This window comes from Moschus berezovskii, chromosome 11 (assembly GCF_049115385.1).
Source record: "Moschus berezovskii isolate FMDL1 chromosome 11, NW_MosBer_1.0, whole genome shotgun sequence".
Classification (NCBI taxonomy): domain Eukaryota; kingdom Metazoa; phylum Chordata; class Mammalia; order Artiodactyla; family Moschidae; genus Moschus; species Moschus berezovskii.
The window spans coordinates 31701415-31722903 of NC_142470.1; the positions used below are offsets into that span (position 1 = coordinate 31701415).

Genomic DNA, 21489 nt, shown 5'->3' on the forward strand with positions numbered 1-21489 from the left:
AGTAACCAGTAGATCTGGGATTCGAACTGAGGCCCTCATGCTCTTACTATCACCCATTTGCTGACCCAGGGAAGAACAAAACCACCCTTTCTACTCCTGCACAAAGTTTGTAAGGAAGGGGGAAGTAAAATCTCAGGGTTGACAGTGTAGAAGTATGCAAGCAAAGGGGATGCAGAGCATGTGTGTGTGTGTGTGTGTGTGTGTGTGTGTGCGCGCGCACGCACACGCGCGTGCGCACACGTACTAGAAATGCTTGTAAACTGGCCACAGAATCCGCCCAAGACAAGACATAACCCCTGCCCCCATGAGACAAGCCCTCTCCCCCGCACCCAGGAGGGGCTGTGTCCATTGGAGCGAGGGCTGGAGGAGGCTCAGAGAGGCTTGGAGAAGAGCACACGAGGTCATGAGGAAGTTCAGCTCGAAGCCCAGGATGAGATGGCAGGGCTGTCGCATTATCCTCCTGTGCCCACTCTGAGTCCATGTGACAACCAGATGAAAGCCCGGCAGGAAAAGGAGCTGCAGGCCTGTCTTTGGATAACATGGAGCCTCGTGCTGCGTAACAGCCAGGCCCCACCTGCGCCCAGGCTGGAGGGTGAACACCAGCAGGACTGAGTGGAGAAGAGGGCAGTGGGCTGAGCCCCAGGTGTCAGGAAGGAAGGAGGATGTTTTGAGCAGACTAGACCGAGACATACACTTGGTCAAACTCTGGGAGATGGTGAGGGACAGCTTGGCGTCCTGCAGTCCATTGGGTCGCAAAGAGTCAGACATGACTTGGCGACTGAACAAGACCTAGTGGGTCCTGGGGAGATAGCCTTCTGAGTCAAGAGTCACTTCTCAACCCCAGTGAGCAGAACTGAGGTCTGCCTTTCATGAAGAAGTCCCCTCATTTGTCCCCTAGGAGCCACAGAGCTCTGGGGGACCTTTGGTACCAGTGGGGCACTGGCTGCACTCACTGGCCTGGTGGGTTGCAGGTCCCATCAGAGGGGACTGGTCTGTTCTTCTTTAGAGACAGCAGGGGCCCTGCCTCCCTGTCACAAGTGTGGGAGGCAATACCCAGCCCCAAAGGAGCGTTGCCCCTGCGTCTCAGCAAATGGCACAGAGACCTGGCATTCTACCTTCTCTCTCCTTTCACTAAGCCTGCTGGAGACACCAGCACATTTGAAATCTATCCTCTTTTCATAGTAAATGAAAACAGATGGACAAATTTTGTGCAGGTTGATTTTCACAAGCCCCATGTGTAGATACTGGGCTTCTCACTCCAGCCCCTTCTCCAGGGGGAAGCTAAAAGGATCTCTTTTAGCTGGCATGTAGGGGAGCCCAGTGGAGTTAATGCAGTAGTCTATCCATGTGCCTTTCCCCCTCCTTCCCTGAGAAGCTGGGCATTTGTGGGTGGCAGGCTAACCCTTTCCTGGGAGAACAGAGCAGTGTGACTAGAAGAGCAGAGAGACAGAGAGAATCACACATCCTGAGTCCTGGGTGGGGTCACCCTCCTGAGTGGAGCAGGGTGCCATCCACATTCATCCCTGCTCCATGTTTACCCCCACTCCCCACTGCCCCAACCGTTCCAGATCCAGCTTGCAGAATGAATGCATCTGATCTCTGAGGTGTGTGGGGGTGGATGAGATTCTGTCCTGAATTCTGAAGAGGGCAGTTCTTATCCCGCAAGAGTGAATTGCTAATGGTGGGGTCACAAAAATCCTAATATTTGGGGTAGGCCATTCCCAGCACATCTGCCAAGATCTGCCAGATCTGCCAAGCCGAGCCTGTGTCCCATACCCTGGGGACATGCCCCTGATTGGGGGAAGGTGACCCCAGGAAGTTTTAGTCTTCTGAGAGAACTTGTGGGCACTGCGTGCACTGGACAGCTCCAGCCTACCCCTCACTCCCATCCTCCTGCCCCCAGTGTCAGGCCCACAGCCCCACCCTGCCAAGGCTGTCATCCCTGCCCTGCTGCCCCTCTCTCCAAGGTCATGTCGTGACCCCAATTATCCAGCAGCTCCCCAGATACTCCATGGGGCTGAGGGGAATGGGATGCTCAGAGCCCACGAGCCAGCTTAGGACAGGGACAGAATGGCCATCTAGGGAGGACACAGCTCCCCACTGGTGATCAGGGCCACCCTTCAAGCGTAATGCCTCCCAGGGGGTCCTTGCTCAGAGGGAAGAGGCTGACAGAGCACAGAGGTACTGTCCCAAGATAGTCTGATGGTCAGGGAAGGAGAGTGACCACTGGCCTTCCTCTGCCCCCATAGCTGCCTAGGCCACCCAGGAATGCCAGTGTGGACTATGAACTTGCTGTCCAAGGGAGCTGCAGGAGGCCTCACTGTCAGGGGCCTCGCCTCCTCCAGATCTTGAACTCCACCACCCGAAAAAGTCTCCATGACATCCCCACGTGCTCCTCAGTGGCCAGGGGGAATGGTTGTTCAGCTCACAATGACTAGCATCTGGCCCCAGGGACTTCCAGCCATTCCCCACAGATCCTTTGCTCAGTGGCCAACTCCCCTCCACAGGTGTCCCCCATGGCAGGGGAGTGCAGGATGTGGGGGAACAGAGCCCCAGCTAAGCATCATAGGAGTAGCAGTCCTTGGACAGCTCCTGCCATGGTCGACATCCCCCGTGCCCCCCTGGGCAACCCTTGGCTCCTCGGCCATGCGGCAGCACCATGTCCCCAGGACCCTATCCTTGGCTCAGACTCTGGGCAAGACAAGCATCTCCCCACAAGTCTAACCACACAGGTCCCACTAGACCCATCACTTGGGGCCGTGGGCTCCACTGGCCTTCCATCTGCCCAACACCCCTCCCCACAGGGTGACTCCATGGTCCTCAGGGTCACGTGTCACATGCATTTCAGTGCATGTGTGTTTGTGCGTGTGTGTGGTCATCCTAAAGTCCCACCTCAGCTCCTCTCTGATTTTGTGCTGAGAGTTTGCAGGGAGACAGGAGAGCTGGCCAGATGGGGGTAGATAGCAGGGGCTGGGAGGCTCGGGAGAAGGGGAGCAGCCCTACTTTGGCCTCATGAGCCCTGCCCTGACTGTGGCCCAGCGTGACCTCCCCAGAGCATGAAGGGCGGTGTTGGGGGTGGCAGCGGGGCAGAGAGTGGCAGGTAGGAATGAAAGCAGAGTAGAGTAAGAGGTTGACCAGATGGCTCGCGAGGCCTGGGATGTTCAGAATGTCTGTGGTTTCAAGTGATTCCATAATAAACCATTTTTATACTTAACAAAGTCACCCAAGCATGGAAATCCATCCTGACAGCTGAAGACTAGGTGTGTTAAGACACTTTAAAACTCACACAAACTGTGTGTGTCTATGGACTTGAGAAGGGGCTCTGCTCAGATGCTCTGTCTGGCCTACACCTTCCCACTCAGCCTTCTGGGCCTGCCCAGGACTTGTGGCAGAACAGACCCTTCAGGCCTCTGGTTGGATGAGCCATTCTGGAGGGGGACCAGCGTGGTACCCTGGGAGGGTAGGCCTGGATGCACACTCACAGCTTCACCTGTTCCCCGCCGGGTCATGTTTGTGTTGTAAAGGCCCTGCGAGGCCAGTGCCTAACCAGAGAGAATGTTGGGCTAATGGCGGCATTTCAGGTTCTGTCGTGTACAGCACAGTCTCTTGGGAAGGCATTTTCCAGTCTCTATCACAGAAATGCTCCACAGGACTCTAGACCTCATCCAGTCCAGTCTTCTTGTTTTGCAGAAGAGGAGCCTGAGGGCCAGAGAGGCCAAGGCTGTCCAGCTGTGGGTGGCAGAGCTGGGGCACCCAGGTCCCCTTACACCCAGCTCATACAGGGGTCGGCCTCTCTGGGGCCAGCCTGCTTGCTTGCCCAACACCTCCACACCCCCACAGCCAGCCACAGGGACACCCAAGGGACCAGTCACAAGAGTCTGGGCCCCTGGCCTCATCAGGGTGGGGTGAGGGACAGGGAGGACGCAGCAGTCATTTCCCAGTCATGTGGCTGAACGCAGCCCCAGGCAGGACCAGGCTCAGTGTGGGAACAGGACAGGTCAGAGCAGCCAAGACCGGGTGCCAAGCCGATTCACCTCTGATAACCCTGCCTCCTGACTCCTAACATTCTGGGTGTTTCTCCTCCTGGTCACTTCTCGATTGGTGTTATTTTTGCTTCATCTTATCTGTTTCCTTCCAGGTCCAGCTTTAGGGCGCGGCTGCCAAGCCTTAGGAGCCTTTGCAATGGTTTTGTATTTCTGTAGACACCAGATATAAGCATATTTATATATTTGTGTCCCTCCCCCGTTCCCCCCAGTTCACAAGCCCGATGCACACTCTACACGCAGGCCACTCTGACCTCTGACCCCGTGTTCCATGTGGCAGGAGGGCCCTGCCCCGGGCCAGGTCCTAGGTCATGGCTGCTGGCTGTCTGTGGCGGAAGTCCTTGGTTGTTCCCTTCCCCTCCTCCCGGCTCTAACCATTCTGTCCGTCTATCTCGTCTCGTCCTCAGTTTCAAAGCAATGTCATGAAGGGCTTCCTTTCCATGCCTAAAAGGAAACAATATGCTTTTGGGGAAAGAGGTGGGGTTGGAGTCGGGGTTCCGGGGCGGCTTGGGGCCCTCAGTCTTTGGGATGATCAAGGAGTCAGCTGTGATCATGGCCGGTCGGGAGCCTCAGTCACTCTGGAGACTCTCCCATCTAAGGCAGACCAGGCCCCCAGGGCCCCGGGCCTGCTGACCGTGTTTGGCGGAGACACCGGGGCCACCAGCAGAGCCGAACCGTATTGTTTCCCTTTGAGGCTAGTCCTAGTCCTCGTCCCCATCCACAGCTCATGCTTTTTGATTTGCATCTTTTTTTTTGCATGGACATGCCGAGTAGTGATAAGCAGGGTTTTCTGTTCTTCTGGGCGTCTCTGGTCAGACTCTTCTCTTTCAGATCCCGTGTCAGGTCGCTAGGTTCAGGTGTGTCATTGGCCGTGTCCCTTGAGTCCTAAAATGAAGGGCTGTGAGTGAGGTGTGCAGGGAGACCCAGCCCTGTGAGGAGGCGGCGCTGTGGCCGTGGGCCGGCAGGTAAGGACACCCTGGTCTCTGTGCCTAGGTCGGTGCAAGACGGCAGCCAATGCGGCCGGGAGAAGCTGGAACTGGTCCTGTCCAACCTGCAGGCCGATGTCCTGGAGCTGCTGCTGGAGTTTGTGTACACGGGCTCCCTGGTCATCGACTCGGCCAACGCCAAGACCCTGCTGGAGGCGGCCAGCAAGTTCCAGTTCCACACCTTCTGCAAAGTCTGCGTGTCCTTTCTCGGTGAGCCACAGGGAGCAACACCAATGAACAAAACATTCAAGGACTGAGCGGGGAGGGCTGTGTGCCCAGCCAGGTTGTCTGGGGCTGCAGCTGGATTTCCCAGCAGATTTAAGATGATCATTTGGATAAGTGTGGGCAGAGGCCTTTGCTCACCGATGGACGGGTTCTCTGCCTTGCTCCCCCCCCGGGGGCCAGAGGTGCCACACGGGGCCCCCAGGCAATTTTGTGAGAACAAGTGGGCTGAGAGGCCCGTGTGAATGGTCTGTTCATGAGCCCCATGCCCTGGCTTCACAGCCCTGTTATCTAAACAGTAAACCAAGTTGCTTCCATCAAGGCCTCAACCCAGAGAACATGCTTACTTTACACTTTGGAACTGCCCAGTTTGGGTGAAAGCAGGGAGAGGGAAGGGCAGAGATGGGAGTCACCAGAACCAGCCTGGGCGGTGGAGTGAGAGAGATGGGGCTGGGGGCAGGTCAGGGGATGGCCAGAGGCCTAAGATGTGACTTTGGGGCAATGGGCCATCTAGAAGAGTCAGGAACTACGACTCTAGAGTTAAGTCCACAAAGGTGAAGGACCTCCTAGGACCCAGCCATGTCTAAATTAGAATCACCATTAGTTGGATCTCAGGAGCCCTGGCCAGACTGACCCCAGGTCTGGAGGTCAGGTTGGGTGAGGGCGAGTCCCTCTGTGAGATGGTGGGTGGGCTTATGAGGGGTGTTCCTGCTGTCATGACGCTGAAGTAGAAGTCTGTGACCCCAGACTTGTCTGTCACAGTTACGGAAGACACCCTAACCCTCGGTGTGACCCCTGCCCCCAGTCCAGGCCTCCTTCATGCCCCGGCAGTGAGGAAGCTCTAAGTCTGGTGCTGACACCCCATACCTCAGTCTCAATCCTTCTGCTGAAGGAGGCCTCAGGGAAATCAGTTTGAGACAGGGCAGAGGAAAACCCAGAAAATGAGTGTGAAGTTCCAGGGACACAGGAAATGGGCTTATGGGGACTCTGGATGCTGAAGCCAGGTCACAAGGACATGGGTTCAGAGAGCAGTCCAGAGAGACAGGTGATGAGAACGGGCGGGGACCCCTCCCCTGCAGTCAGCGGTGCTGTGCTGTGCTCTTGCCCCCAGAGAAGCAGCTGACGGCCAGCAACTGCCTGGGGGTGCTGGCCATGGCCGAGGCCATGCAGTGCAGCGAACTCTACCACATGGCCAAGGCCTTCGCGCTGCAGATCTTCCCCGAGGTGGCAGCCCAGGAGGAGATCCTCAGCATCTCCAAGGATGACTTCATCGCCTACATCTCCAATGACAGCCTCAACACCAAGGCCGAGGAGCTAGTGTACGAGACCGTCATCAAGTGGATCAAGAAGGACCCCGTGTCCCGCGCGCAGGTAGGGCCCAACCCACCTGCCCTGGTTCCCACCCCTCTCCCTCTTGGTGAGGGAGGGCATCTCGAGCAGGGAGTTGGGGCCGCCTGGTCTAACCAGCAGTGGGAGCATGTGAGAACTGGCGAGCCTTGCAGAGGGAGGCCGGACCAGCTCACATGGTGCAGAGGGGTGAAGGGGGATGAGAGAAGAGAAATCAGGCACCAGAGGATTCTCAAGGGCTGGCATTGCACCTGCAGGAGACCCAAGCCGACCGAGAGTCCACAGGGTCAAGCGGGCATCACCAGGGCCCTGCGGAGATTAGGGTGTGCCTGAGTCAGGTGCCCTGGGCTCCCTCAAACCCAGCAGGAGGAGTCCCACCCCAGCTCTGGCAGTTGAGAGGGGAGGGAGCACCTGGACTGAATGGAAACCAGGCTGGAGACAGGGAACCACCGCTTGCCTGTCAGGAGGGAAGGCGAGTCCCTTGGAAGGGACCGCTAGAGAAATGAGAGCCAGAGTCCAGAGCAGAAGGGCAGGGCGTGATCCCCAGGAGAGCCCCTGAGTCACAGAAGGTCAAGCACAGCCCTGGGGATCTCCAGCTGACTAGGGAATTCCTTCATGGGGAGTTTGAACAGAGAAACCACAGGAACAAACCTTCCTAGGAAGACCAGCAGGCTGCAGGGATGGGAATGAATTTGGGATCCTTGCTTTGAGCGGGACTGCCTAGGTTCTAACGTGCTAGGAGCCCCCCACAGTTAGTGCAGACTCGCAGGTAACTCTTAGGAGAGCTCAGAGTCCACCCAGAAAGCATGGATGGGAAAATGGGGCAGGGAGACGGGAGCCCAGCCAGAGCTGAGGCAGCTGAGTGACAGATGGCAGGGCTGCTTTGTTGCACATGGAGCAAGAAGAGGCACAAGGGAAGGAGGGATGGGGCGGGACTGGGTCCACAGCAGCAAGAGCACACAGGACGCAGAGATGGCCTGCCCCAGCCACTGGGCCAGGAGAAGGCAGTCCTCTGACCCACCAGGCAGGGATGGAGCAAGATCCATTTTCAGAGGAAGGAAGTCAAGTCAGACAGCTGTAATAGTGACCACCACCATCTACCATGACCCCCAGATCTGCCTCCAGCCCAGACCTCTGCCTTTGACTGTCTACAGGATCCCTCCAGCCAGTGTCTCCCAAGCCCCTCTCATTCATAAACCCCCAGACCTACCCGTCTTCTTGGGTTCCTTATTGCAGTTCTGCCCACTAACCACAGCAGAAGCCGAGTCCTCCCATGCCTTCCACCTCCGTGTGGCCACACATTGCTGCCGTGGCTTCCTCCTCTTACGAGGGCCAAGTTCTCTCTTTTCATTCCAAGCCCCCTGATCTTGCCAGGATGACCACGGTTGTCTCCTGAGAGGGTTCCCTGCCTTCAGTCTCCTCCTTCCAAATTCATTCCCATCCCTGCAGCCTGCTGGTCTTCCTAGGAACATGTTTGGTCCTGTGGTTTCTCTGTTTAAAACCCTCATGAAGGAATTCCCTAGTGATCCAGCGGTTGGAACTCCACGTTTCCACTGCAGGAGATGCAGGGCCATCCCTCATCTGAGAACTAAGATCCCACATGCCAAGCAGTGTGGCCAAAAAAAATTTTTAATAAAATTTTTTAAAAATTAGACTCCTCATGAATGCCCTCATCTACTCTGCAAGAAGCACCACACAGCCCCTTAGCAAGCCAAGCCTGAGGTCAGCAGAGGCCAGAACCCAGCTGACCTCTCCAGTCTTGTTTCTCCCTGTCTGCTACCCAACCCCTCAATGGAAGCCTTCTGCATCCAACAAGAAAAAACTCCATGTGTGTGCTGAGTCGCTTTAGTCGTGTCTGACTCTGCTAGACACATGGACTGTAGCCAGCCAGGCTCCTCTGTCCATGGGACTTTCCAGGCAAGAATACTGGAGTGGGTTGCCATGCCCTCCTCCAGGATCTTCCTGACCCAGGGATTGAACGCACATGTCCTGCATTGCAGTGGATTCTTTACTGCTGAGGCACTGGGGGAGTCCCAGTAAGCTCCATAGTTCCCTCCAAATGTACCACCATGCTCTCTCAGACTCCAGTACCTCTGTGTGTGCTTTGAATGGCCTCCCTCTCCTTCACCTTAGGCCTGGAGAAGTCAGCAATCCTTCCACAGCAGGCTCAGACGTCACCCACTCTGGGGAGTCTCCTCTCCCACATCCCCACCACCCCTCACTAGACTCTTCTTCGGGAAGAGTCCTTTGATGTAATGGATCCTCTCCCCACCATGAAACTGTACACCTGGAGGTCAGAGACTGGGTCATACTGGCCTTTGCACACCCCCAAAAACAATCTCAGTGAATGGCATAGAGTGGTCACCAATACTTGTTTATTGAAACTACAGTGATGAGCAAAGAGTTTGCCAGACAAGAGGGGGGATTCAAATCAGTCAGTGAAAAGCCTTCAGTTCAGGGGTGGGGTCCAACGGGGTGCCAGTCCAGGGGTTTGCTGGTGAGGGGGAAGAGACACAGGTTGGAATGGTCATGACTTGCAAGCTTAATGATCACCATCAGCTCTCCCGGGCCCTCCCACCCGTACCTGAGTTTCTGCCCCCATGCACACCTTTTTGAGGATCAGAATCCTCATTCGGTCCCCTGCAGCTTGGTATGAAACAGAGGCCCACAACCTGGGAGGAAGAGGCAGGAAGGAGGTGCTCAAGAGACCAAAGGGTGGTCCACCCCAGGGTCAGCCCCAGCATGGAGACCTCTCCCTGGGTTCCCTTCTCACCTCCAGCTGCTGGGAGCTCCCACCATCTCTGTCTCAGCTGGGGTGAGCAGGGTCAGCACTCCCAAGCCAAATGCAGATGAGAATCATCCCTGCACTCAGCCCCACACCCCTCCTTTCTCCCTTCTCAATACGACTCACATGAGGTGGTGCCACCTCATGATCTAAGAAGATCCCGTGTCTCCTTGACCCTGCAGTATGCAGCGGAGCTGCTGGCGGTCGTCCGCCTCCCGTTCATCCACCCCAGCTACCTGCTCAACGTGGTGGACAACGAGGAGCTGATCAAGTCGTCAGAAGCCTGTCGAGACCTGGTCAACGAGGCCAAACGCTACCACATGCTGCCCCATGCCCGCCAGGAGATGCAGACGCCCCGAACACGGCCCCGCCTCTCCGCAGGTATGGCGGGACCTGCCCCAAAGGCCCCAAGGCAGGTGCCCTGTCGTCAGCCCGACTCTGGGTGGGTCCCCCCAGGAGGCAACAGGCACAGATGCTGACACCGCGTCAGGCTGTCCCAAGGGTGCCCCTCCATGTCCCTGCAGGTGTGGCCGAGGTCATCGTTTTGGTGGGGGGCCGTCAGATGGTGGGGATGACCCAGCGCTCGCTGGTGGCTGTCACCTGCTGGAACCCACAGAACAACAAGTGGTACCCGCTGGCCTCACTGCCTTTCTATGACCGCGAGTTCTTCAGTGTAGTGAGTGCCGGGGACAACATCTACCTCTCAGGTGAGGCCCCTTCAAGGCTGGGCTGGGCACAGGGCACAGATTTCCCTGGGGGTCCTCTCCCCACACCATGGCTAAGGAAGACACAGGCCCAGAAGTGTCTGCTTTGCACGTGAAGCCTCCTCCTGCCCCCGGGGCTGGACCTCCCAGTCGTGGGCCTTTCCTCACTCCCTGCCCACTCTCTGGACCTCCCTCCCGTACTGCTCACAGGTGGGATGGAATCAGGGGTGACGCTGGCCGATGTCTGGTGCTACATGTCCCTGCTCGATAACTGGAACCTCGTCTCCAGGATGACGGTCCCCCGCTGTCGGCACAACAGCCTTGTATACGACGGGAAGATTTACACCCTCGGGGGACTCGGCGTGGCAGGCAACGTGGACCATGTGGAGAGGTAATGAGGCCACGGTCATGACAGGGACACCCTCTGATGTCCCCCAAGTGTTAAAAAGCACATTGCTTCTCCTCCTCAACCCCCACCCAATTAAGACCCACTGGAGGCCAGACATTTAAAGGCCATAGTCCAGGCTCTTCCTGCCCAGCAGAGGTAGAAGAATCGGGATGGTGGGATGGAAGCAGGAAGAGGGACAAGCTTCCCAGTCACCGAGATGGGGCACTTTTGTCCCAATCAGGGGGACAGACAAGCTGGAGGCATGAGATCCAGTGGTGAAAAAGCTCAGGATGGGCCTGTTGCTGTCCTGACCAGGCAGTTAGGGAGCTTACTAGGACTGGAAGCAGCAGCCCAGAGATGTGCTAGGATGTCAGGCTAAGCAAGGGGCTTCCCAGGTGGCTCAGTGGGTAAAGAATCCGCCTGTAGTGCAGAAGACGCAGGCAGATGCGAGTTCAGTCTCCGGATCAGGAAGATCCCCTGGAGGAGGGCATGGCAGGCCACTCCAGTGTTCTTGCCTGGAGAGTGCTATGGACAGAGGTAGCCTGGTGGGCTACCATCCATAGGGTCACAAACAGTCAGACATGACTGAGCATGCATGCAGATCTAAGCTGGAACCATCATCCATATGTGACCGCCATGTCCCTACCAAGCGGAGGTGACACCCCAGGGACACTCCCTTCCTCCCTCCACCCAACACATCCTGGGAAATCTGTTTGTAGTAATAACACAGGAAAGGGTCCCTGCACACAGGCCTGACCAATTCTCTAGAACTCTCTATGGAAGTCATGTGTATAAAGCCTGCCCTCTGCTGGAAGTCCTGGGCTGGCTTCCTCACAACAGTCCTCACCTAGAACAGGGATCTGGTACAGGCAGGAGGGCCAGAGGCTGGAGGAGGGCACTTTTCCAGGTAGAAACAGTCTTTGCCTTTGAGCAACAGATACCTTGGAGAGAAGCTGCAGGAAAAGCTCCAACAGCTTTGTGAGTCAGCAGCAGTCAGCGATGCAGACCTGCTTTCCCAGGATCTAGTGACCAGGAGAGTGGCAAGTTAGTCTGAGCTGGCCTCCAGATTCAACCCAGAGGCGTCACAGCTAAGATTACCGGAGTCCTTCTCCCATATTCTTCCCACACCCAAGGGGCTTCTAAAACGGCTCAGCAGGTAAAGAATCTGTCTGCAATGCAAGAGCCTCAGGAGACTTGGGTTTGATCCCTTAGTCAGGAAGATCCCCTGGAGGAGAGCATGGCAACCCACTCCAGTATTCTTGCTTGGAGAGTCCCATGGACAGAGGAGCCTAAAGGCTACAGTCCAAAGGGTTGCAAAGAGTTGGACACAACTGAGCACACTCACAGGATCCCAGAGCCTAGCCCACCATCCTGGCCTACAACGTCGACTCCCACGGAAAGCACATCTTCCCCCTGTGACAGCTTATTGCTTGTGGAGTCACACAAACCCCTCAATTTGTCTTTTTCCCTCGGTGGCTAATTGGACATTTGACAAATGTTACAGCAGAGACAGATTCAGAGTGACACAGGCTCTGGATGTTCACTGTGGGCTTTTAACTCCCCCAAGTGGAGCCCAGAGATGGCTCAGTAACATTTAATTGTCATATTGATTTGGAGATAATGGGGAATCCCTGCGTGATTATGAAGATATTAATACTGCTGTTGAACCTGGGTCAGCCCTGGTGCTGCCAGCCTTCTGTGGGACCCACTGCACGCCCGTCAAGTCCCAAGCTTTCCGGAAGCACCAGCTTCCAGTCGTTTGTCATCCACTATAAACACACGAAAAGGAGACATTTTCTATGTAGGAGTAAACTGAGCTAGATCTGTCATCCTGTCTTGCTTTTGTCAGCTATTTTTAATCTCCTAAGATGCTGATTACTCATTTTGCAAACTTATACTTGTTGATAAATACAGGGATTTGTTCAAGGATCAAATGCACCAAGAGGGGGGACAGGCTCCACTCCCACTGGGCCCAGGAGCAGTGCTCCAATGCTCAGGAGCAGCCAATACCAGACCACCTTGGTGGCTGGCTCAGCCTTTGTTCTGCTATGAAACATCAGCTGGGGCACAGAAGGAGCAAGACCCCCCAGGGACCCCCAGAGATTGAGGAGCAGTCCAGGGCACAGTGCCCTGAGCCCTTCCCCAGCCCACTGGTATCTGTCAACTGTCCTTGTAGGGACAGACGCAGACCTGAAGGCTGCTGGGTGGAGGGTGCATGAAGGGATGCCCATGACTTCCCAGGGAACAGAGCTGGATCTCCTTTGGTCAATCTCTGTGCCCCACAGCGGCAATGATGAAAACTTCTGGGTGACAGGAGGGTTGGGGGAACGGGGACAGACACAGGGATGCTTTGTTCCCCAGGAAGCACTGATGGTACAAATCGCTCTTATATCGATAATGAATGAGATGTATGGCTCATGATAATTACATTACATTATGGCATTACAGGACTCGAGCAAGATTATATAATTATAGATTAAAACAACAGTGTCATAGACAAACCTGTATTACATCATTATATAAATAACCGGGTCTAATACTTTATGGCCATATATTGCGGTAGTTGTGGTTACTGGATAAATGATAGCCGAGCGCCTCACTCCGCGGGGTCATTTGCATGTCATTAGCATATCCTTCCCAAGCAGGAAGCTGACAGATTGAGCTGATGGAGGGCTGGTGGCTTGGCAATCAGCCACCTGGAATAACGAGAACATTGCGTTTGGTGGAAGGTGCCATTGTACCGAAAGCCTGAAGACTAACAGCCACATAATCTTCCACTGTCTCCCAGCTCCTTGTGCAGGAGCCCTTTGGATCTCTGCCACAATGACTTAAAAAACAGATATCCAAACTTCTGACACTGTCCCAAAAGGCATATCTCCTGTTTATTCCATCTCCTATTAGCCACATATCATTTATTTGGGGCTTTGTTGAATCAGCTCCTGCTGCCCTTCAAGGTGCTGGAGCTTCTTCTCAAATCCCGAAGTTTGTGCAAGCTGGATGTCTCCACAGCCAGGGCACCTGCAAGGAAAGACGGTCTTCCTCGGTCACCGAGCTGTGACTGTGTGATGACTCGTGCCCCCAGGAGGCTCACAAGGAAAAGTGTGCCTCCCAGGAATGGTGTGCTGGGGGAATCCCATGTGGTGGTGCAGTGAGCCCACGATGGAGGTCCTGACTTGGGTCCAGAGCCCTCGAAAGCGCAGTGAACAGCATGAGGAGCTGTGAATGAAAGATCCAGAGAGAATGCTTGTGAAAGTGGCCCTCAGGGAACAACGGACAGACACAGCTGCCCCAGGAAGAAAGACCTCACTGACCCCAGTTCAGTGGCCAGTCTGCTCAACACCAAGTCTACTCTTGCCGTCAGCTGCTACCTGTTCTCATGGTTTCCCCCGTCCTGCCTGGAACTCACATTCCATCACATCTCCATCCTCTGACTTTGCCACTTTGTCCTGCACCACACATCCTGCAGATCTGTTCAGTCCAGGCCTTTACCATCTCCACACCTGCTCCCTAGGACTGATTGCATGAGAAAATCCCATGATCTTGGAGACTAGCTCCACTGTGTATTGAAATCTTCCAGTCTCTACTGGATCTTCATGGTACAGGGCATCTTTTCGAGTTTCCCTTGTCAACCACTTCTCCCACTCTCGAGAGCACGTGTCTCCCACCTTCATTTCTCTCCTCAAGGCTCTTACCCTGCAGACTCCTTCAATACTTTACTCCTGCTTCACAGAGAAATTGGAGCCATCAATCAAGAACTCTGTCCTCTTCCTGCCATCACTCTTGCATCTCCCTTTACACTCATGCCATCCTTACCTTCCTCTCTCATGCCTAAATGGCCACCACTTTCCTTTCCACTCTGGATCCAGTTGCATCCAGGTACCAGGAGCCCCTGATCACCAGCTCTCCCCTTTCTCTCGTATATAACTCATCTTCCTTATCCACTTGGCTCCTTCCTGTTAGCATGTAGACACAGTTAAACCTTCCCCTCCAAAAGTAAAACAGAACCCGTGCTGTGCTGGAGCTGGGTCATACTGGTTCATGGGAGTCCATGCTTAAATCTTCAGGAACTCTGCATGTCAATTGTTAGCTACAAATATTATAAAAAATTAAGTCATATAGGGAATCCCCTGGTGGTCTAGTTGTTAGGACTCCATACTTTCACCGCTGAGGGCACAGGTTCAATCCCTGGTCAGGGAACTAAGATCCCGCAAACCCACAAACCATGTGGCAAATAAATAAAATTAAAAATTAAAACTTGTTGTATAAACTTAGAATTAATTTAAAAACAAAGGCAATTCATACTCAAAGCTCATCACTACCTAATTTGTTACTCCATTTTATCACTGCCTGTACTCTACGTGTCCACTGCATCTGTACATGAAGGAGATTCTGTGTCCTGGGGTGCTTCTGGATCTCTCTTCCCAGCCTCACAGTCAGTGATGTCCTATTGATAGCCTGAAATCAGTCATGAATTTACATCACAGAAATCAGCAAAGGCTACGCACCAGGACTTTCTTCCCTGGAGAACTGGTTTTTACAATTTATCAGCATATCACCCACAATACCTCTTAGCAGTCCCTTCTAAGTCCCACATTCTTGGTCCATCTTCCCAACAAAGTTTCACCCAAGAGATGTCTCCACCAGCCATTTCCACTGCCTGGCTTCCTGCTCCCTCCTCCATATACAAATAACCCTGCACTTCCTGTTTCACATAATGTGCCCCTGACACACCACCAGTGACCTGCTGGGGACTTCCTGACCTCCCATCACATCCTCCATGGTGCAGCTTTGTCTCCTGTCACAGCACCACTCCTCTCAGACCCCTCTCAGCTCCCCTCTCCAGACTGGCATCTCCCCAGTGTCCTCTGCCTATCTTCACCCCACATATTCCCTGTGAACCCCCTTGCCTTCAGTTTCCATCTACATGATGATGATCCCAAAGCTGAATATTTAATCAAGACCAAAATACCAACTGCCCCTGCACATCCCCAAATTGCTACCCGCAGATACTTTAAACTCTCATCCACCTTCCCAAACCTTCCCAACTTTGGTTCCCTGTCCCATGAGTAGTGCCCCCCCTGCCCAGACACCCTGAGGCATCCTAGGCAACTCCCTGAACTAAGACAGCAATTCATGCTGCACCGTCTCAGTTCACCTCTCCTTCTGTTCCCACCGCCTTCTTTGGGCCAGGCCACTATTTCCCCAGTTTTCAGTCCATAGGTGGGTATATTTCAGTCCACGAGAGATGCCCAGTGCAGGACTGGGGAAGAAAAGAGCAGGACTGAGCTGGACAGGGAGGACTGCGGGCCTGGAAGCTGGGGAGCCCAGTGTGAGTAAAGGAAGGAAGACAAAAGTCTGCACAGAGGTTTTGACAGACAGACAAGAGCTCCCTGAGGTTCAGGAGGAAGGCAGAGAGGGCTGCATTGGGCAAAATCCTGGGTGGTCTTGAGTGACTCATCCCAAGTGCCCCTAACTCTGTTACTCCCAGGGCAGGAAGAAGATGGTGGGGCTCCCCCATGTCTGCTGCCTTGGTTGGGGCCCCTGCCCTGCATGAGGCCCATCTCTGATTCTGGGCGCCTATTCTCCTCTCTCAACAGGTACGACACCATCACCAACCAATGGGAGGCAGTAGCCCCTCTGCCCAAGGCAGTGCACTCAGCAGCAGCCACTGTGTGTGGTGGGAAGATCTATGTGTTTGGGGGGGTGAATGAGGCAGGCCGAGCTGCGGGCGTCCTCCAATCTTACGTCCCACAGACCAACACGTGGAGTTTCATCGAGTCCCCAATGATTGGTGAGAACCAATTTTCTCCTCGGCCCAGGACCGGGGCAGCAGCCCCACCCCATTGATTTATTCAGTCTCACTATCCCAAGCCCAGATAGCCAGCTGAGCCCAAGGGTTCTTCAGACCCAAGTCTGGGCTGGGGGGCAGAAGGGGAATGTGGGGAGGTGAACCCCCAACCTAGGTGCAGCTGCAGCTCCCACCACCCAGACCAAGGGCCAGTTGGTCCGTACCAGGTGCCTCCTGGCCCCAGCTCAGTCCTCAGGCTACCCAGTGATGCTGGAGGTCTCTGTAGGCCCAGCAGAGGACCCTAACCTGTCCCTTGCCCTGCTCTCCCGGCAGACAACAAGTACGCTCCAGCTGTCACCCTCAACGGCTTCGTTTTCATCCTGGGCGGGGCTTATGCCAGAGCCACCACCATCTACGACCCAGACAAAGGAAACATCAAGGCCGGCCCCAATATGAATCACTCCCGCCAGTTCTGCAGGTGAGGGGGCGGGAAGCAAGGAAGTCAGGGGGAGGGACAGCAGGAGGGGTTGGCGCAGATGATGGACCACCATCCTGTGACCAAGGCGGTGCCCAAGCCAGAGCAGCACCGCGGGTGTGGGTGTTCATGCAGAGCAGAGCGGGAAGCGCCCCAGGGCAGCCCCTAACCCAGAAGCTCAACCCTTGGGCTCCAGCAGACCCCCCCTCCCCACGTCAAAGCTGCACAGGAAAGGCTTCCAAAAGCCCTGGGTCCTTAAGACCTCACCTTCTCTCAGCGAGAGGAGAGGGTGGTGGTGTGAGATTTGCCCTCCCCCAGGCCTGCCTGCTGGGTCACAGATGAGAGGTAGTGTTCACCCAAAGCTATGGATACCCTCCATGGGATGACAGTGGTTTATGCCCTGACAACACGTATGATCCTGATGGATCTTTGGAGCTGGACCTGGTGAGACACAAGGCACAGCCGCTCTGGAGCCCCGAAGCTGCCTGGGCAGAAACACACCCGGACCAGACCACCTCGCAGGAAGAGAGAGGTAGAGGTCAGAGTGTGGCCTGGTTCCTAGGATGCCCTGGTCCCAAAACTTAACCACTCTGGGCAGTGAGGTGCACACTGTGCTCTTCCAGCCCCATCCTTTCCCGGACTAAGAGGAATAAGGCAACTAAAGGGGTCCCAGAGACTCCATTTGCAGCCTTTCCATACAAAGCCTTCCTGAAGACTCCTAGAGGTGACCCCTGGCCCTCAGTGTGGGGACAGCATTTACTGAGTGCCCGCTGTTTGTGTGGCATGGCCAGGAAAGCAACAATCCACCACTAACATGTTATGTGACCTCAGGGAAAAAGTCCTCTCTCTGGGGAAGTTCTAACTATAAATGGGCCTTTGGACCGGATGTGTGCCAAGTTCCTGTTAGGATGATGATGTCACGGTTCTTGAGCCCTCTTTCACGTCCTACCCGGTGGCCATGTCCATGGTAACTCTGTGATCAAGACAACCAGGGTGTGGGCGCCCCTTGTGGGTGGGGGGACTCCCATGCCTCACCTGAGAGTAAAAGTGGTTGCAGAGAGACGATGCCTGAGGGGAGATATAAGCCAAGTCTTGCACTGGAAGCAAGGACAGGATACACCACAGAGGGAGAAGCGTGAAGGGCCCAGATAGCACGCTGTGAGAGAGAAGGCAGGGAGCTTCAGAATCTGGGAAGAAATCTAGACACACAGCTTGTGTCAAGGCTCTCAGGCTTTCAGAAATGGGTGGTGACTTAGGAAGCGCATCTGCTCAATGTCAGGGGATGGCCAAGGGAAACAGCCATTAGCTGAGATAAGAGAACTCAGACCGGAAGCACAGGTGTAGCCATCTGTGTGAAGAGGTAGCTGAGATTCGCAGTAAGGGAGTCAATGCAGAAGAGCAGGGAGCCACCTGAGACTGCAGGACCCAGCCAGTGAGTGTGGCACAGGGTAGGCACCCAGGCTGCCGTGGTGATGCCGGGAGCACACTGGGCCCTGGTGGCCACGTGCAGGCAGCAGCACAAGGTCACATGTGTGAAGGAATCACAGCAGCAAGCTTTGACTCTGAGCCCCTCCGCCAGGGTGAAATTCCTGTTCGAGTCGCGCATACTCAGTTATGGTTTAGCTCCTTACACCCTGCCTGCTACCATTCTGGTGAGTCATGTTTCCAGCTGGACTTGAGTGGTAGGAAGGCTCTGTCCTGGCAACACTGACAAGATGCTGTGTAGAGACCCGTGACCTGAGCTGAGCACCTGTACATAGAGTCTCCCAGTCAATCTGAGTCAGATGCACAGGCCCTGGGCCGCCTAGTAGGCATCAGTGTCATCTGAAGCTAGAGGGTAGCATAGTGTGGCGTCCTGATTGGTCCTGAAGGAGAGGTGTTTTTCTTACACCAGCTTAGGTCAGAGGGCAAAGAAGAGCAGCAAGATCCCATAGGACTGTTTTCTTCTTAAAATTTATTTATTTTTACTTATTTATTTACTTGGCTGCACTGGGTCTTACTTGCAGCATGCAAGGATCTTCAATCTTCCTTGCGTCATGCAGGGTCTTCAGTTGCAGTATGTGGAATCTAGTTCCCTGGCTAGGGATTGAAACTGGGTCCCCCATATTTGGGAGCATGGAGCCTTAGCCACTGGACCACCAGGGAAGTCCCCAAGATCCCACAGGACTTTTGCAAAAGGGGAGAGGCAGCCAGCAACAGGACAGGGCTCTATCTCCTGGTCCCAGGGGGGATTCCCAGTGGCTAAGTCTCTCCCCGCTTTCTCTGACAGCGCCGTGGTGCTTGACGGCAAGATTTATGCAACCGGAGGCATTGTTAGCAGTGAGGGGCCAGCCCTGGGCAACATGGAAGCCTATGAGCCTGCAACCAACACGTGGACCCTCCTCCCCCACATGCCCTGCCCTGTGTTCAGACACGGCTGTGTCGTGATAAAAAAATATATCCAAAGCGGCTGACATCAGCAGAAAGCCCACACCAAGACTGTGGACACGTCTGGTGAGGCAAATGCTACTCACAAAGATCGACTTTCAGCAACACCGATAAGAGGCCGACCAACCCAATCAAGGAACTCACTGCTCTGGACATTTTGAATACTCTCTACATTGAATGTAGGAAATCATCCTCGCCTTTGGGGGGACAAGAAGGAGTGGCCTCCGGCAGCAGGAACCACAACCCTCCCAGCAAGCGAGCCGGGCCTCAGCACTCCTTCAGGGGCACTTGCTCTGAACGGAGGTGCTCGCTCGGCCCCATGCAATGGAGTCTCACATAACTTTCCAGCTGGGAGAGACCAGCTGTCTTTTCCTTCCTGCAGAGCAAGCTTGACCCCCAGCCAACCATAGATCAGTCATCCTCTGACAATATTAGACGTCAGGCTCTTTTGGAATAAGATCAAAGTGTCCTTACCACTTTGATTCCTACTTTTGTTTTTAACCAATCTACACTTTCAGTGGCCGAGGGAAAACAAGGGACAATACTACGTTATGGGGACATGAGGCCAAGGAGGCCGCCAGTCCCCACTGGGTCGATAAGTCCAGCCACCACGCGGAGCCTGATGTGACTGGGGCAGGGCCGCCGTGGGAAGAGCTGGGGACAGTCGTCTGTCCCTTCACAGGGTTTTCTACCGTGTTTTTGCTGGAGAAGGACAAGGTGATTGTGCTAGCTTTCTCTTATCCAATATGAATTATTTAGATTTCCAAGGCATTTTCTTGATAAATAAAAAGGCTATTTTTAAGTACCGAGAGAAGGAGGCGGCCTCAAGAGGGATAATGTGGGAATTCCCAAAGCTCTTTGTAGGTAGTGCCAGAGTGGGGCATTTGCTCCAATTTTTCTATGTGCAGAATAGAGGATCTCTCCTGGGGGGCTGGGGTGGTGAAAGCCCCCATTTTATTTTTAGAAAAAGTAACTCCCAGACAGCCCTGTAAAAGCCGTGCCTCATGGAGGCATTGTCAAGGAAAGATGACTGTTCTAGAAGGTAACCGGTTCTGGCTCTCAACACCAGGCCAGCTCCCTCCATGAGGTAAAGCTGAGGACCCAGGCCAGGCTGGAAGGGAAGGAGGGAGAATATATGTCTACAAAGCACAGGAGACTATTTTTGATATTTATAGCTATATATTAAGGCACCTGCCACAAAGAGCTCTCAGGATGGGGACAGCCTTCTCAGACGAGCCATGACAGGCAAAGCCTGACGGGTAAGAGCAGAACCACTCTTCTAGTAGCGTCTTAACCTGAGCAAGGGGAGTCCTGAGGGGAGGCCACCCCATGGCTCACAGAGAAAGGCCTTCCTGCTAGTCCTCAGACCCTCAAACCTCACACGGTGACCAGTTTCCATTCCAGGGCACGAAGGATGCGGCCGCCACTGCTGCGCTGTTGAGTCGAAGTTGGTACCAAATACACATTTACCATTTTTATATCTGGGAAGTCGACTTGTCGTCATCTCATCGTGAAAACCATTTCTAAGGAGAAAAGGACAGGACACGCGTTCCATCTTTCAGTATTTGATGACACAAGGTCCCAGTGTTGGGCATCAACTTCTCGCACTACAAGTGTGGCTCCCACTTGGACAAGATACCGAGCTTCGTTATGCAGTTTTTAATATTATTTATTCTTTTAAAAAAGTAATAAGCACAAAACTACATACGTTGTATGTCATTTAAAGTATTTATGTCAAACAGGGTGCAAGTGTGAACCCAAGGACTGGAGCACAAGTGTCTAACCGCCTGGGGCAGGGCGGATGTCAGCGTTGGTGTGCGTCTGCCTCCAAAGGAGGTGCTAGTGGTCAGCGAGACTCAACACAGATGACATTGAAATCCCGTTTCTCTCCTCATCTATCACACTGGAGCAAAACTGGCTATTTCTGTGAATGATATAAAACAGGGTTCTCTGTAATGGTATTGTACATAGTATATGTTTATTGTTAAGTTCTTGTTATATTATAATAAATATATTTATAGATCTAGACTCGGAAGCCAATGGAATGCCTCTGTGTGCCACCATCCTTGACCCCAAGACGAGCAACCCCAAGCAGTCCTGTGTTGCCTCTCCTATCAGCTGTCTGGGCTCTGCCACAAACTCAAATGCAAATCTTGGTGATCAGAAAAGGTAGGACTCCTTAGCAAGGGAATGTATAGAGCGGAAAGTCAAGAATCAAGGACAATTAAAATCAAAGTTGAAAGGGACTTGCAAACACTCTGGCATTGACTCTCAGGATCTCCCTTCAGTTTAAATGCTTTTTTTTTTTTTTTTTTCGGCTGTAC

General features: G+C 54.1%; 1 protein-coding gene across 2 annotated transcripts in view; it reads left to right on the forward strand.

The window, feature by feature from the left end:
- The window catches only part of KLHL29 (kelch like family member 29), a 339724-nt gene extending 318531 nt beyond the window's left edge, over positions 1–21193 (forward strand). For both annotated transcript variants that reach the window (XM_055400332.2, XM_055400331.2), the window contains 8 exons: positions 5037–5239; positions 6363–6622; positions 9566–9764; positions 9908–10090; positions 10298–10478; positions 16073–16266; positions 16597–16741; positions 19008–21193. In XM_055400332.2, coding sequence (XP_055256307.1) covers positions 5037–5239; positions 6363–6622; positions 9566–9764; positions 9908–10090; positions 10298–10478; positions 16073–16266; positions 16597–16741; positions 19008–19191 — 1549 coding nt within the window. In that variant the 3' untranslated portion in view covers positions 19192–21193. The remainder of the gene's footprint in view (positions 1–5036; positions 5240–6362; positions 6623–9565; positions 9765–9907; positions 10091–10297; positions 10479–16072; positions 16267–16596; positions 16742–19007) is intronic.
- Positions 21194–21489: the final 296 nt, after the last annotated feature.